This window comes from Pipistrellus hanaki, assembly GCF_964339955.1.
Source record: "Pipistrellus hanaki genome assembly, chromosome: 8".
Lineage (NCBI taxonomy): Eukaryota > Metazoa > Chordata > Mammalia > Chiroptera > Vespertilionidae > Pipistrellus > Pipistrellus hanaki.
In genome coordinates, this window is record NC_140510.1 from 10,168,418 (window position 1) to 10,181,860 (window position 13,443).

At 57.1% G+C, this 13,443-nt stretch overlaps 1 protein-coding gene across 3 annotated transcripts in view; it reads left to right on the forward strand.

Moving 5' to 3' along the window:
• Positions 1-13,443, forward strand: part of SCTR (secretin receptor) — a 60,936-nt gene that overhangs the window by 21,943 nt on the left and 25,550 nt on the right. For all 3 annotated transcript variants that reach the window (XM_084892229.1, XM_084892228.1, XM_084892230.1), the window contains one exon: positions 8,177-8,284. In XM_084892229.1, the coding sequence (XP_084748355.1) occupies positions 8,177-8,284 (108 nt within the window). The remainder of the gene's footprint in view (positions 1-8,176; positions 8,285-13,443) is intronic.

The following is a 13,443-nucleotide window of genomic DNA, read 5'->3' on the forward strand; positions in this document are numbered from 1 at the left end:
AGTATAGGGAATATAATCAGTAATATTGTAATAACTATGTATGGTGTCAGATGGGTACTAGATTTATTGGGGGAATCACTTCATAAGGTGTAGAAATGTCTAGTGACTATGATGTACACCTGAAACTAAGATACTATTGTATGTCAACTGTAATTGAAGAAAAAAGGGAAAAAATATGCAAGTGGCATTTGGCAGGTGATTCCTGGAAAGCCCAATAGGGGGTGGGGAATGGAGACAAAGAAGGAAAGGAGGATAGAATTTTCATTATCACTGTGGGCAATTGAGAACTTAATCCCCCTAGGGCATTTTAGGAGCCAGCACAGAACCCACAACTGGGAGAGGTGAAGGAGCTGAACTATTTATCCACCAACTCCCCATCAGTCAGAGCCTGGGGCTGCTTCTGGGGAGGGAACATTAATAATGAGTAATTCCCTTGCACTCCCAGCCTACTGTGCTTGCAGGCAAAGTGGGTTCCAATGGCTGGAGAAAGCCCTCATTCAAAGGGATGTCCAGGCCAGCATTTGAAAGTGAGGCTGGCCTGTGCAAAAAAGGTCAAGACCAAAGAGACACAGGCAGGGTCAGATCCTGGGGGACGTGGGGGAGAGGAATGGGCACAGATAAGGGCTGTTTAGGGTAACACTGACAGGATGTGGTAATAAATTGGCTGGGGGTGCTGGTGAGGTGGGAGGGAGTGGGTCCAGGATGACCCACAAGTGTTTGACCTCAGCAACTGGAGGAAGAGGTGAAGGGAGACCAGGTATTTGGAAATGAAGAGATGAAGGTTTTGGGTTGAGTTTTAGATGTGTGGAATCAAGATTTCAGAGCAGGTCATGGTTGGGGACTTTTCATACAGGAGGCAATGGGGCTGTGGTTGCATGAGGTGAAGGGGTGGGAGGGGAAAGAGGAGGCGCCCAGGAGCGGTTCTCAGGATCCCACTCATTGGGAGGAGCAGCCTGAGGCAGGAGAAAAATCAGGGTGTCCTGGGCCAGGGGCCAAGCAGTTTGGGTGTTGCAGTGGGCTTTAGCCACTTCATTCATCCGCTGCCTGAGGAACAGGAGCAGGCTGACTTCCTCCCACAGTTCCAGCCTTCCCTTCCTCTCGACTGGCTATGCAAGCTGCCTGTGGGGAGCAGGGCCACGGCCTTATGGTGCTCACTGGGCACCAGTGAGCCAGAGCCTCCTGGTCTCCTGAAAAAGGCCAGCCGTGGGTGCAGCACAGTGGTAGCTGCCTCTGTCTGCATGTCCCCAAGGTGAATGCCTAAAAATGACAGGGCGAGGGGCTTTCATTCAGCCCTGAGAGAGTGCCACGCATTTGGGAGAGATAATGGCAAACTTCAGTTTACACTGAGAAGTAATGTTATGTTTAAACTAGAGGCCCTGTGCATAGATTCATGCACATTGAAAGGAAATTAATTAGAAGAAATATTTAGTGGCTGGGGAGGGACCATGGGAGGTTGGCTCCAGGGCATGTTTGGTCTGTTTTGCTCCCAGTCCTGATTGCTCAGACACCAGCAGCAAGCTAATCTACCAGTCAGAGCGTCTGCCCCCTGGTGGTCAGTGCACATCATAGTGACTGGTTGAACGGTCGAACAAATGGTCAGACACTTAGCATATTAGGCTTTCATTATAGAGGATTAGCATGTGAGGTGTTTAAAATGTCCCAGTGCTCTCCAGTGGTTCCATGACGAAGTCCAGCTCCTTGGCCTCCAGACCAGCCAGGCCTCCAGACTAAACATTTCCACTTGGCTCAACCAAATTGCTTTTAATTTCCTGACTGTGTCACTTTCTCTCCTGCCTCTGGTCCTTTGCACATGCTGATCATTCTGCTACAACACCATTCTCTCTTCTTCACTCTGCCAACCACTCTCCCTTGTAGACTCCCCCAGGAATGGGTGCCTGGAGTTCCACTGGCTTAGCTGGCTGCCCTGACTCCTGCCGGACCCCATTCCTCTCCTGGCGCTCTGCACTGCATGCAGAGGTTTGCTGGACTGTTCCCGCCTCAGCCTGAGTAGGAGCCGTGCCACTCTCCTCTTCTTCCCCAGTGTGTGTCCCAAGACCAAGTATTCATTGTGTTTGTTGACTGACTGACTGACTGACTGAGTGAATGCATATTCTTGATTGGGAGCAGGGAAAGAGGAGAGAAAAAAGAGAACTGACCCCAAGAAGAGTGTGAAGGCAGAGCAGAGCATTTGAGGGTGCAGGGCTCCCACAGAGGTGGCCCCCAACTTGCTGAACTTGTCACAAACTAGCTGAAGTGAGCTGTGCAGCCCGTGTCACCCATGGACGGCGCTCTCCGGAGCATGACCAGGGAGCAGGAAGGTGAGCCCCTTGTTCTCCCAGGGCCTCCCGTGAAGAGCATGGAGTGGCTCTGCCGACCCCACTCAGGCCCCAAGTGACCCCTTGGACAGGGCCTCCTGCTGGGCCTTCTGGGTTCCCCATGTTCCTGTTGGGCTCCCGCAGTGCAAAGGGAGATTTGCTCCCATGACACAGAGCAGGTCTGGGCTGCTAGGCCACCCCAGTCTGCGTCTGGTGAACTGAGCCAGGGCCAAGCGCCAGGCTAGGTCAGCTCTGGCCCAAGCTCAGCTCTGCTGCGTCCTCTCGGCCATCATGGGTGAGAGACTCCACTCCTCTGCCTCCCAGCTGGCGCACTCTAAAATGAGGATAATGATTGTATGATTCGGGAGGCTATTGAGAACACATGGCGCCATCTCGCTGTATCAGGAGCCTCTCGGCCGGCCTCTGCCAGCTCCTCGGTGCAGACAGGCTGCCCTCTGCTATGGACGGGTGGGGTCCATCTGGGCCCCCTTCCACCTGCACTCCCGGCCGTGCCCCGCAGGCTCCTCTCCCGTGACCCACTTGCCAGGTCCTGTGGATGCCGACCTCACATTTCTGGTCCTCAGGGAAGTTGTAAGCATGTCCGTGCCCAGGTGGACTGAGCTGGGGCAGGCCGGTGATTTGTTCTCCTGAGGGTCCTCATTGTGCATCCAGGGCTGAGAAATCATTAGGGACCCCGCCCTGGCTCTGCCTCTAATTTCCTAGGGAGATGTGGATAAGGCTCTGATCGCACCCCTCTCTTCTGGATTTCCCTCTCCTCTGGTGAGAAAAGGGCTGTGCTGGGCTTGCAAGCTTTGAGACTGTTTGGCTGAGCAGTGGGTGGAAGGGTGGCCAGGCTGCCCCCACCTGCCATAAGTGGCTCAGGCCACTCGAATGTGCTTTGCATGCTGAACTTCTGCAATTTTCATCTAGGAAAGGGGTCTTTGCTTTGAAAACCTGGCTTACAAGTCCCCAAGGCAGAGGATGTCCAGGCCCTGGCCGCTGGGAAAGGCTTCAGGCTGCTCTGCTGAGAGGTTGGGAGGCAGAGCCATGCACCCAGCATGGAGTTTAGAACCAAAGTGGTGGATGAGGGGAAATTCCAAAGGCTGAAGGGAGCAGAGCAATGACAAAGGGGTAGAGCCGTGGGGTGGGCAAGCCCACCATGTCCACACCAGACCCGAGCTGGTGGCAGCCCAGCAGCCCCCTGAGGAGCAGGACCCCTGGAGCCCAGGCCACCGCTGCCCACAGGCCCTCCATCCTCTCAGGGTCTGCCTGGCACCCATGGTGGAGAGGGCTGGCGGCTCTTCCTTGGGGCTCAGGGTTAATGGTTAAACTGCCTGGTCCTCTCTGGGGAGGAAGTTAATGTTTGAACACCAGACGAGTCACAGGAAATGCCACTCATGAAGCTGTCACCAAGCCCAGCAACTTATCACAAATAAAAAATTAACTCTCCAGCTATCCGGGTTCCGCGGCCAAGGCCTTCGCGGCGCTCTGTGGGAATGTTCCAGGGTCACCCTGCGAGCCGCACGGCCCGCTCTCCTGAGCTATTTATTGCTCTGTTTACAGAAGCTGATGCCCCTCAGAGCTGGCTGGCGGAGGCCTTTGGCTCCCGCGAGGGAAGAATGTTCCAGAGAGACGGTGCGGTGGCAGGACAGACGTGGGCTTGGCAGTCAGGCAGATCTGGGAGGGTGGACGGCTGTCACGTAGAAGCGTGTGACCTTGAGCGAGACACCGATCCTCCTTGGGCCTTAGTGTCCTCGCCTTTGCAATGGGGACGTGCCAGCCCCTTTGCTTTCTGTCTCGGCCAGCTGGTTTCCACTCCAAAACTTCATGGGCAGGAAGGAAAGGCTGGCTGTTTTTTGGGGGAGGCTTTTTCTCTTGAGGTAAAATTAACATAAATTTAGAGTGAGCAATTTAATGGCATTTAATTGTTAATATTAAACCCAGTATATTTCATTATGTTTTTGCATATGATTAGCCAGAATTTAATTCTTTAATTTTATGAATGTAATTTAAGCAATCTTCATTTATGTTCAAATGACGTTTTCTACATTGTTTTATATATATATATATAGAAATATATATATATATATATATATATATATATATATATATATATATATATATTTCAGAGAGGAAGGAAGAGGGAGAGACAGAAACATCAATGATGAGAAAGAATCATTGATCAGCTGCCTTTTGCATGCCCCCCACTGGGGATCGAGCCCACAACCCGGGTGTGTGCCCTACCGAGAATCAAACCCTGACCTCCTGGTTCATAGGTCCACTGCTCCACGCTGGCTGGCTCTACATTTTTTCTTTAAAAACAAGTATTATTTAGGTTTGAATATCAGTTATATGCTTGCAAGTATTATTAGATTGTATGTTTCATTAACTGAGCAGAGGGCATTTCATATAACATGATCCTACAGTATTTGACCTTTGGTGTCTGCCTTCTTCCTCTGAGCATCCTGTTTTTGAGGCTCGTCCACGTTGTAGCATGTTTCAGAATCTCATATGTACAAGCTTTAAATGCACTTTTCTCTAACAAACCTTCCCGGGTCCTTTTCTCTATTCTTCTTCTAGCTTCTGATGGCTTTTGGCAGCCAAACCCTTCCCCTTGCCCCGGGACATCCCCTGCCCTGCCCACGGCCTGACACACTCTCCTGACATAGAGCAGATTCTGGGTGGGCATCTGAGCTTGTTCATAAATCCGGGACTGCAGGCGGAGCCCGCCATGGTGAATGCAGGGCAGACCTGCAGTGCACCGGGCCCCGGCTGGGGCATGGAGAGACTGGCACCGACCGGCCTTTGCCCTGTTCCAGCCCCTGCCCACGGCCGGCCTGCTGAGGGGGCCACCTCTTTATCTCAGGACGGTGGCAGGACAGAGGGACCAGTGTTCTCTGGGCCTGGCCCAGTGCCAGGGGCTTCACATGTATGAAGGAAACAGTCCTTCATAAACTCCGGTGGGAAATTAGAACTTTCTCCATTTCCTGTCACTTTGGTTCTGGCCTGTTCTCCTGGGATGGCAGGAACCTAAGCCCTGGCATTTCCGGACCTTCCCCGCGGAGATCCACAGGCACAGTGTCTGAGGGGCCAGAGCGTGGTGCTGACCGAGCCGGCCCAGGCCTGCCAGCGGCCCGGGTGCTGCTCATCTGGATGTGGCTCACGCCATCTCCTCTCAACGACTCCCCCCGTCGGTGGGCAGGCACCGGGGCACTCTGCCTCTTTCTGGAACCTTCTCTGTCCTGCTCATCACTTCCCTCCCTGTCTCCCCAGTCTGAGGAAATCTTGCTCCTTTTGTTTCCTCCCAGTCATTTGGGTGACACCAGAATTCCTCTTCATCCCCGCTCCGGCCCTTTGGGTTACAGCCAGGAAGACTGTAGGCTTTCCTGCCCCCTGGAGCCCGTGAACCAGTAATCTGAGGAGGGAGAGAGAGAGAAAGGGGAAGAAATACCAGGAGACAAAAAAGGAACAAAGGTTAATATATTAAAAAATACAGCACTGCACACACAAATCACTTATTCTCACTAAAATCCTGGGGGTATTACTATGCCCATTTTACAGAAGAGGAAACTGAGGCTGATAGGGGTAAAGGGCAAGGCCTAGATAGCTTGGGGTCCAAAGCTCACCCTCGCTCCACCACACCACCCGCCTCACGCCAGTGTCCCATGCTGTCCACTCGGCCCGGGCACTGGGCAGGCACCGCTGCTCTCCCAGATGGCATCTGTGATCCGATGCTGCTTCCCCAGCCATTCATCCATCCCCTCCAGGCAGCCAGGCAGTGGCGACAGGTGACCATCAGACATGGCGGAGGGGTGAGAGGCGTGACCCTCACCGGCCCCAGGCCCTGCCCCTCTCACAGCAGCGGCTTCTGTCTGTGTCAGCCCTGCCTTCCAGAGGAAGTGAGCCTCCTAGTGGCTCAGTGGCAGTGGCCCTGTTACACAGCTCTCCCGTCATACTGCCCTCACCCCCAACGCGGGCGTCCAGCTCAGCCACTGTGTCCCTAAAACTACCGGGATCCCAGTGGCCTGAATCCTCCACACGGCCCCTTCCTTCCAGAGCTCCCGGGGAGACTAGGACAGCTCGCCCTCCGGCCAGAGTAGGAGCCGGGGGCGGGGTGTGTGTGTGTGTGTGTGGAGATGGAGCCTGAGACCCCCCACTCACACCCTGGAGCTAAGGCGGTCCCTGCAAGCAGCCAGAGGGGCACAGAGCTCCCTGCTCCCCCCACCTCATCCCCACAGCCTAGCCGCAGCCACAGCTGGCGAGCACAGTGGCAGTGGTGGGAACCTTTCCTGCCTCCAGGGCAGCACTGAGGATGTCCGACTAACAACTTAGGCCCGCTCCCCACGGGCCTAAGCCATCATTTGGACATCCCCTGAGGACTCCCGGACTGCGAGAGGGTGCAGGCTGGGCTAAGGGATGCATGAAATTTGTGCACTGGGCCTCTAGTAGTAGCTATAAAATCACAAATGTGATAGGCTAGTTCTATAACTTTCTGATCCATATTTAAAATTCTCTTTAAGAATGTGTAATTAGAAGCACAGTGTTCTACCACGCCCCAGCCGACAGGGCACCCCACGCAGGAGGTGCTCCCTGACGCTGGGCACTGGGTCTGTCCCCACACGGTCCACCACCAGCACCAGACGGGGAAGCCGAGCCTGGGAGCCAGTGAGGCATGTCTTGCGCTCAGGACACAGTGTTGTGTGTGGGTTAGCATCCAGGTCTGCTGCCACCAAAGGTAGCGCAGCAGGTGGGGTCCCAGTTGCACCATCATAAGCTCTGTCACCAGCACATGTCACTTTACCCCTCGGAGCCTGGGTTTTGTCCTCTCTGCTGTGGGGCAGTGACCCTGCCTGAGCCCTACAGGCTCCACCGTGTCTGATGGTGTCCAGAACAGGCCGATGGCCCCTTCCCCACACCTTTCTCTCTCCGGGGCTGCTGTGGGAGGCGTGGCCAGGGACCCCACAGGGAGTCTGCCCCCCGCTCTTCCTCACCTCTCACCACCAGCCTTTGGCCAGTACCAGGCCAGTGTCCCTGCGGGCCCAGTCTGGCTAGATCTGTGTCAGGAAGCCGGGCAGAGTCCCTGGCACCCTCTCCATCTGTCTGGCCAGCCGGCCATGGGTTGTTCAGCCTCATGGACTGGAGCTGTGGGCCAGTGTCCTGCTGATCTGGTCAGCCCAGCCCTGAATCCACTTCTCCCAAAGTGAGGGAGAGGCTGCATTCTCCACAGCTGGGAGGGCGCCCGGCTTCTGGTCCAGGCGATGCTGCGGAGCTGGCAGGGAGGCTGCGCCCTGGCCCAGGCGCTGCCCCCCACGGGGTCTCTGCAAGAGCGCGGGCGAGGGCCCCGCTCAGCCTCCGGGCTTCACTCATGGTCATCTGTGAAGAGCCCTCCCAGGACCATGTCACCGGCCCAGGAGCGTCTGGGGAGGCCAAGCCCCGGGGTCTGCGAGCTTCAGGGCCCCTGCAGTCCTGGCCTGCGGTGCCCACAGCTGGAGTCCTGACAGCCAGTGGCCGGGAAGTGGTGGGTTCTGGGGCAGTTCCAGAGGGAGAGGGGCTCCGCCTGCTCAGCCGGGCTCGCTATGAGAGCTGGGTGAAGTTCAGGAATATCTGAGGGGCTCTCACCCCCACATTCCTCAAAGACAGACACATGGCCCTTGGGTCCCGTAGATGCTTTGACAGTCCCTGTGGGAGCCACACCCAAACCCTGCCTTTGTCCATGGTCTCTCCCCGCCCCTCCCACACCTCCCTTCAGGACCACAGCCTGTGCTGTCACTCCGGGGCTGCCTTACCTCCGGAGCCCCCGGCCCCCATCCTGACCTAGGCCTGGCCTCCTTTCGCTCTGATGCTGCTGCTCTTCTCGGCAGGCTGCGCGGGGCTGTGGGACAACATGAGCTGCTGGCCCTCCTCTGAGCCCGGACAGACGGTGGAAGTGGAGTGTCCACGATTCCTCTGGATGCTCACGGGCAGAAACGGTAACCATCAGCCCAAGGGCCGCTGAGAGGCTGCGGGTGGCCTCTGAGCGGGAGGAAACTTGTTTGGGGACAAATACTGAGGGAATGGTGGGGGTGGGGTCCTTGTTAGGGATTGGAAACTTTTCCTGAGGGCAGGGCTAATCCTTAGGGTCCCAAGCAAGGGGGCAGGAGGCAATGCACTGGGGACATGGAAAAGGAGTGCAGGCTGACTTCTCCCTGTGCCCTGTGGCTCAGCTTCTTCCTCCTATGTTCCTGCCCCTCAGGAACCAGGACCCTTGCTCCAGCACCGGGCCTGGTCCCCGCCGGGCACCACCTGTCCTTCCAGCACACTTGCTTCCTGTGCCCCTTCTGCCAGGCCCTGTGATCAGCTGGCCCCCGGGGGTCTCTTGCCCAAGGAAAGCTACGCTTACAAGGACTTCCTTAATCTCAGGCAGGGAGGGGAGGAGCCTGCTCAGATGGATGCTCAGGGGCTGACTCCGGCTACAGCCCCATATGTGCCAGCCTTTCATCATCACAACCCCCTGCACATCACAGGCCCTGCCCCTGCCCCTGCCCCCCCCCCACTTCCCTCCCCCCACCCCCCACCGCACTTGGCCCATCAGGAGTGATAATAACAGACAAAGAGGGCTTAGCAGTTTGTACAGCTAGGAGATGGAGACACCAGGACTCAAACCCAGATTTCTCCGACTTCAAAGCTGGAGCTCTGTTTGAGGCCATGGTCAAGGTCGGCCTGGGCCCCAGTGGGGTCACCCTGAGTGGAGGCCTTTGGCCCATTCGCTCAGTGGGCTCATTTAAAGTCTAAAGCCTGGCCTGGCCCTGCCACCCCTCCCCTTGTCCTTGAGGGGCAGGAAAGCTGCCTGATGCGGCCCTTAACAAGAATGAGCTCAAAATGATGATTTAACACTAAAACCCACCAGCCCTCCACAGTCAAGACTCTATGACCTCACACACCAACACTGTGTGCGGGGCAGGGGTGTGCATGCTGCACACTGTGATGCTCTAGTGCACATGCATCACTGTGTGCACTTGACGCCCCCGTACAGAAGTTGGGGGTGGGGGGAGGGAGTCCAGCCTGACCCCCACTCCTCCGTTTACTGCGTGGGTAGGTAATGCTGGCTGCTGAAACAGACAGACCCCCGGATCTCGCTGCTTCCTCCAGTGCCGTCTGCCGAGTCCCCAGCAGGTGCTTCCAGGGGCAGGAGGCTCTCTCCGCTGGGTCTGGCATCCGGGCACCTCCCTGCTGGGAGCTGGCACACAGCTTGTGGGCTGACAGGGGGGATTTTGAAGGACCAGGCCTGAAAGGGATACCACTTCTGCCCTTGTTGCTTCTGCCAGAGCTCAGTCACATGGTGACTCCTGGTTGCAAACGATGTGGGAAATGGGGTCCTGTTGGGTACCAGCCTCTGCCTCTGGCCCAAGATCCTCAAATAGTCCCTGAGCGTCAGTGTTCTCACCTGTAAAGTGGGGAGAATAGATATCACCAGCCCTGGAAGGCTGTGCTTGGAAATAACTTTTAAACATCTTGTCTCCTCTTTTCCCCTCATATCCCTTCCTGGCCTTCCTTTCTACCCCGAAGTCCCGCCGTGGGCACACACACAGAGGCACACTTACCTACAGCCTTATTTCCTGGCACACCCCTCCTTGTCTGTCTCTGGGGTACGTGGAACTTGGGACACAGAAGGATAATCCAGGCATGACCTTGAGTAACTTGATGGTCAGGTGCAAGGCCAGGACCAGACCTGGTCTCGGAGGACTCCCTGTCCAGTGCTCCTCTCTGGCTGAGTTCTCCTGTTGGAGGAAGCTCTCCTCTTTTCCAGGTGCTCCCGTCACAGCCCTCTCAGAGCTCTGTGCCTCTGCCTCCCCCACCGGCCCTTCCACAGAGGCTCATGGCCACGTCCCTCCACAAACAAGTGCTTGAACCCCCACCTGCCTCGTTAACTAGAACCAACTGTCTCCTCCCTGAGGCTCCTCAATCTTAATTGCTCAAGACCCACCGGGGATCACCCATGGGTGCAGCTCCAGGTGCTGAGGGAAGGAAGCAGGGTTCCTGTGCCAATCTCTGTTGCATTTCCTCTTGCTGCCACCTGGTGTCGCTGTAGGGCTACAGGACGGCCCGCTGGCCACACTGAGGCTCTGCCTGCTGAGTGCTAGGCTAGGCCCCCAGGGGGTGGGGTGGGATGGCTCATCTGGGGGAACTATTGTGCTCATACCCAGGTCCAGGCCCAAGGCATGGGCCAGTCCCGCAGCATAGGTCAGTCCAGCCTCTCCCCTCCCACCACTACCTTCCCTCCCCAAAGATCCATGGGGTCTGGTTGGGTCCCAGCCCTTCTGCCTCCTCTCAGGAGAGGCTTCCCTCACTGATCTCCCACAGGTTTCCGGGGCTTCCCACCCCAACCCAGGAAGGAGTGCCCAGTGAGGACAAGCCGGTGTTCTGGGGCCCTCATTTATTTATTTATTTTAAAATATATTGTTATTTTCAGAGAGGAAAGAAGAGGGAGAGAGAGCTAGAAACATCAATGATGAGAGAGAATCATTGATTGGCTGCCTCCTGCACACCCACTACTGGGGATCGGTCTGCCACCTAGGCATGTGCCCTTGAACAGAATTGAACCTAGGACACTTCAGTCCTCAGGTCGATGCTCTATCCACTGAGCCAAACCAACTAGGGTGAGCCCTCCTTTACTAAGAAGAAACTAATGGTAACTCAATTCTATCTCCGGCCCAGACAGGATGGTGTCCGTGTGAGTGGAGAAACTGCGGGCTGGATTCTGCCCCAGATATTTCTCTGTGTGTGCCAGGCCTAGACCGTTCCCTCCAGGATGCATGCCTTTGAGTCTTAAAGGGGCACTGGTCTTCCAAAGTTCCTTAAAACCCCACTCCCCAGGGGGCCAGCCTTGGTCTCTTGCCCCTCTATCTTAGTGGGGATTGCAGCCTTAAAGCAGCTGAGGTTCCTAACCTGATGAGGGTCCTGGGGCCCCGTTCTCATCTGATTGTCCTTCTTTGGACCAACCGTGCCTGTGCACACAAACACTGACGGTGCTTTCAGGGCTCCTTAGGGTGACCCTGGTAAGGACCCTTACCTGTGAGGCATTAGGCCCACGGAAAGTGGGAGTGGGGGTGGGGGTGGGGAGAGGTGGAGGTGAAGGAGTCCAGCCTTATCTCCCTGCAGTCCTGCAGGGTGGCCAGCAGAGGGCACCGCCTGCCCGCCGCTCTGGGCTCCTGGCCTGCATCACCTGCAGCTGTGCCAGTGAGGAGAGGGCCCCGAAGGGCAGCCCCGCGCTGGGGCAGGCGCTGTCTGGCAGCAGGTCTGGGCTTCACGATTTGCATTCTCTTTGCTCATCTTCCCAGCCAGCCAGCCAGCCAGCCAGCCAGAAGCTGACCACGTGCTTCCTGTCTGACAGCCTAGCTCCCTGACCTAACTCCACCTTCTCCCGGTGCCAGGGTTCCAAGCCCCACCACTTTCGGTCCATTTTAGAAAGAGGCAAGGCAGCAGGGAGTGCCCGCCTGTGCTCGGCACCAGCCTGGGCCGTCTCTGTGTGCCCCCGCTCAGCTCTGCAGTGTGCGTGACTGTTCCCATGTGGCACGGAAAGGAGATGCACCGAAGGTCACACGGTGACCAAGAGGCAATGCTGGCTTTCAAACGCGGTTCTGGCTGGCTCTAAACCTGCACTCCGGGCCTCGTGAGCCTTCAGGCTGGGCATGCCAGTGCCCATCATGGTCTCTTGCTCCTGGAAGCTGCCCCTGGGTCTGCAGGGAGGGGCCGGGCAGGAAGGGGGTACAGTGATGGGACATGTCCTAGCTGGGCATTGTTACCCTTCTGAGCCTTGGTTTTCTTGTCTGTAAAATGGCCAGCAGCGCCTGCCTCATTGGGGCCCTCTGTCGATTAGATCAGCATCTGTACGTGCACATTGGCTGGTCCTGGAAATACTAGTATTCTCCTATTTCTCCAGCTCAGTGGAATCGGCTTGAGCCGCAACCCTGAGAGCCAGTGAGCCTATCCTGGGGCCTGTCAGAAGGAGCATGCTGGCCCCGCTGGGGTGGGTCAGGGCCCCGGACAGGGTACAGAGGAGAGTAAAAGCAGTGTCAGGGCTGCAGTCAGCTCCCTGCACCCCTGTGACACCCACAGCAGCCAGACCTGGGGACCGGAACTCGGCCCTTCTTGGCAGCCAGAGTGGGTGCAGCTGAGCCTGTTGTCCCAAGGAGGCTCCTGGTGGCTCTCCAAGCCCCCCTCCTGGTTCCCCCCGGGCTCCTGGTTCCCCCCGGGCTCCAGCTCCTGCTCTACAGATTCTCAGTGGGCGAGGTCTCCCCCCTTCTGGTGGAGCGCTCAGAGCAGGCTCTTCTCCCCTCAGCTGCTTCTCCAGCCAGCCAATGTCTGGAGAGCAGGGGCTCTGGGCGGGCGCGGGGAGCCCTCAGAAATCGCCTGCTAGGGGAGGCAGGGAAGCCACTGCACCCCATTGGGACATGGGGCACAGCCTGTGCTGGAGCTGGGCAGGGAGCTCCAGGGGCCACGGTGCAGGTCAGCCAGCGGCGGGTGGAGGGTGGGCGGGGCAGGCCCTCCGTGAGCATTGAGGGCCCTTGGAGCTGAGTTTGGAGCCTGTGGAGGGAAGGGTGAGGGGGCAGGTGGGAGGGAACAGGGGTGTAAGAGAGCCCAGGGGTGGGCTGGCCCCAGAGCAGGGACCCTGAAGTCTGCCGTGGCCTGGACCCTGGGCCTGGCTCCGGAGGAGTTGTTTTCTGAGTGCTGCGCCCTGGCCAGTCCCTCCTCTGCACCCGGTGCCTGGCACAGGGGCCGAGGGTGTGGGGGGTGGGGTGGGGAGGAAGACAAGGGGACTGGGAGGGATGTGTGCCAGTTTGTAGATCGAGTGTCAAGGATCAGCAGGTCTCTCTCTCTCTCTCTCTCTTTCTCTCTCTCTCTCTCTCTCACACACACACACACACACACACACACACACACACCCCAGATCTTTGCTCCTTCTAGGCCCAGCTGCCTACCACCTCTCCCTCCACTTTTCCTGATGGATAGACCTATGTATTCTTCAAGGACCAACTGAGCCACCTGGAGTGGACTCTGTGGTTCTGAGCAAGGCAGCTGGGGACAAAGAGACAGAGGAAGCTCCGGGCTGCCCCTAAGGCATTGCTGAGGGCACCCAGGAGGCCCAGCC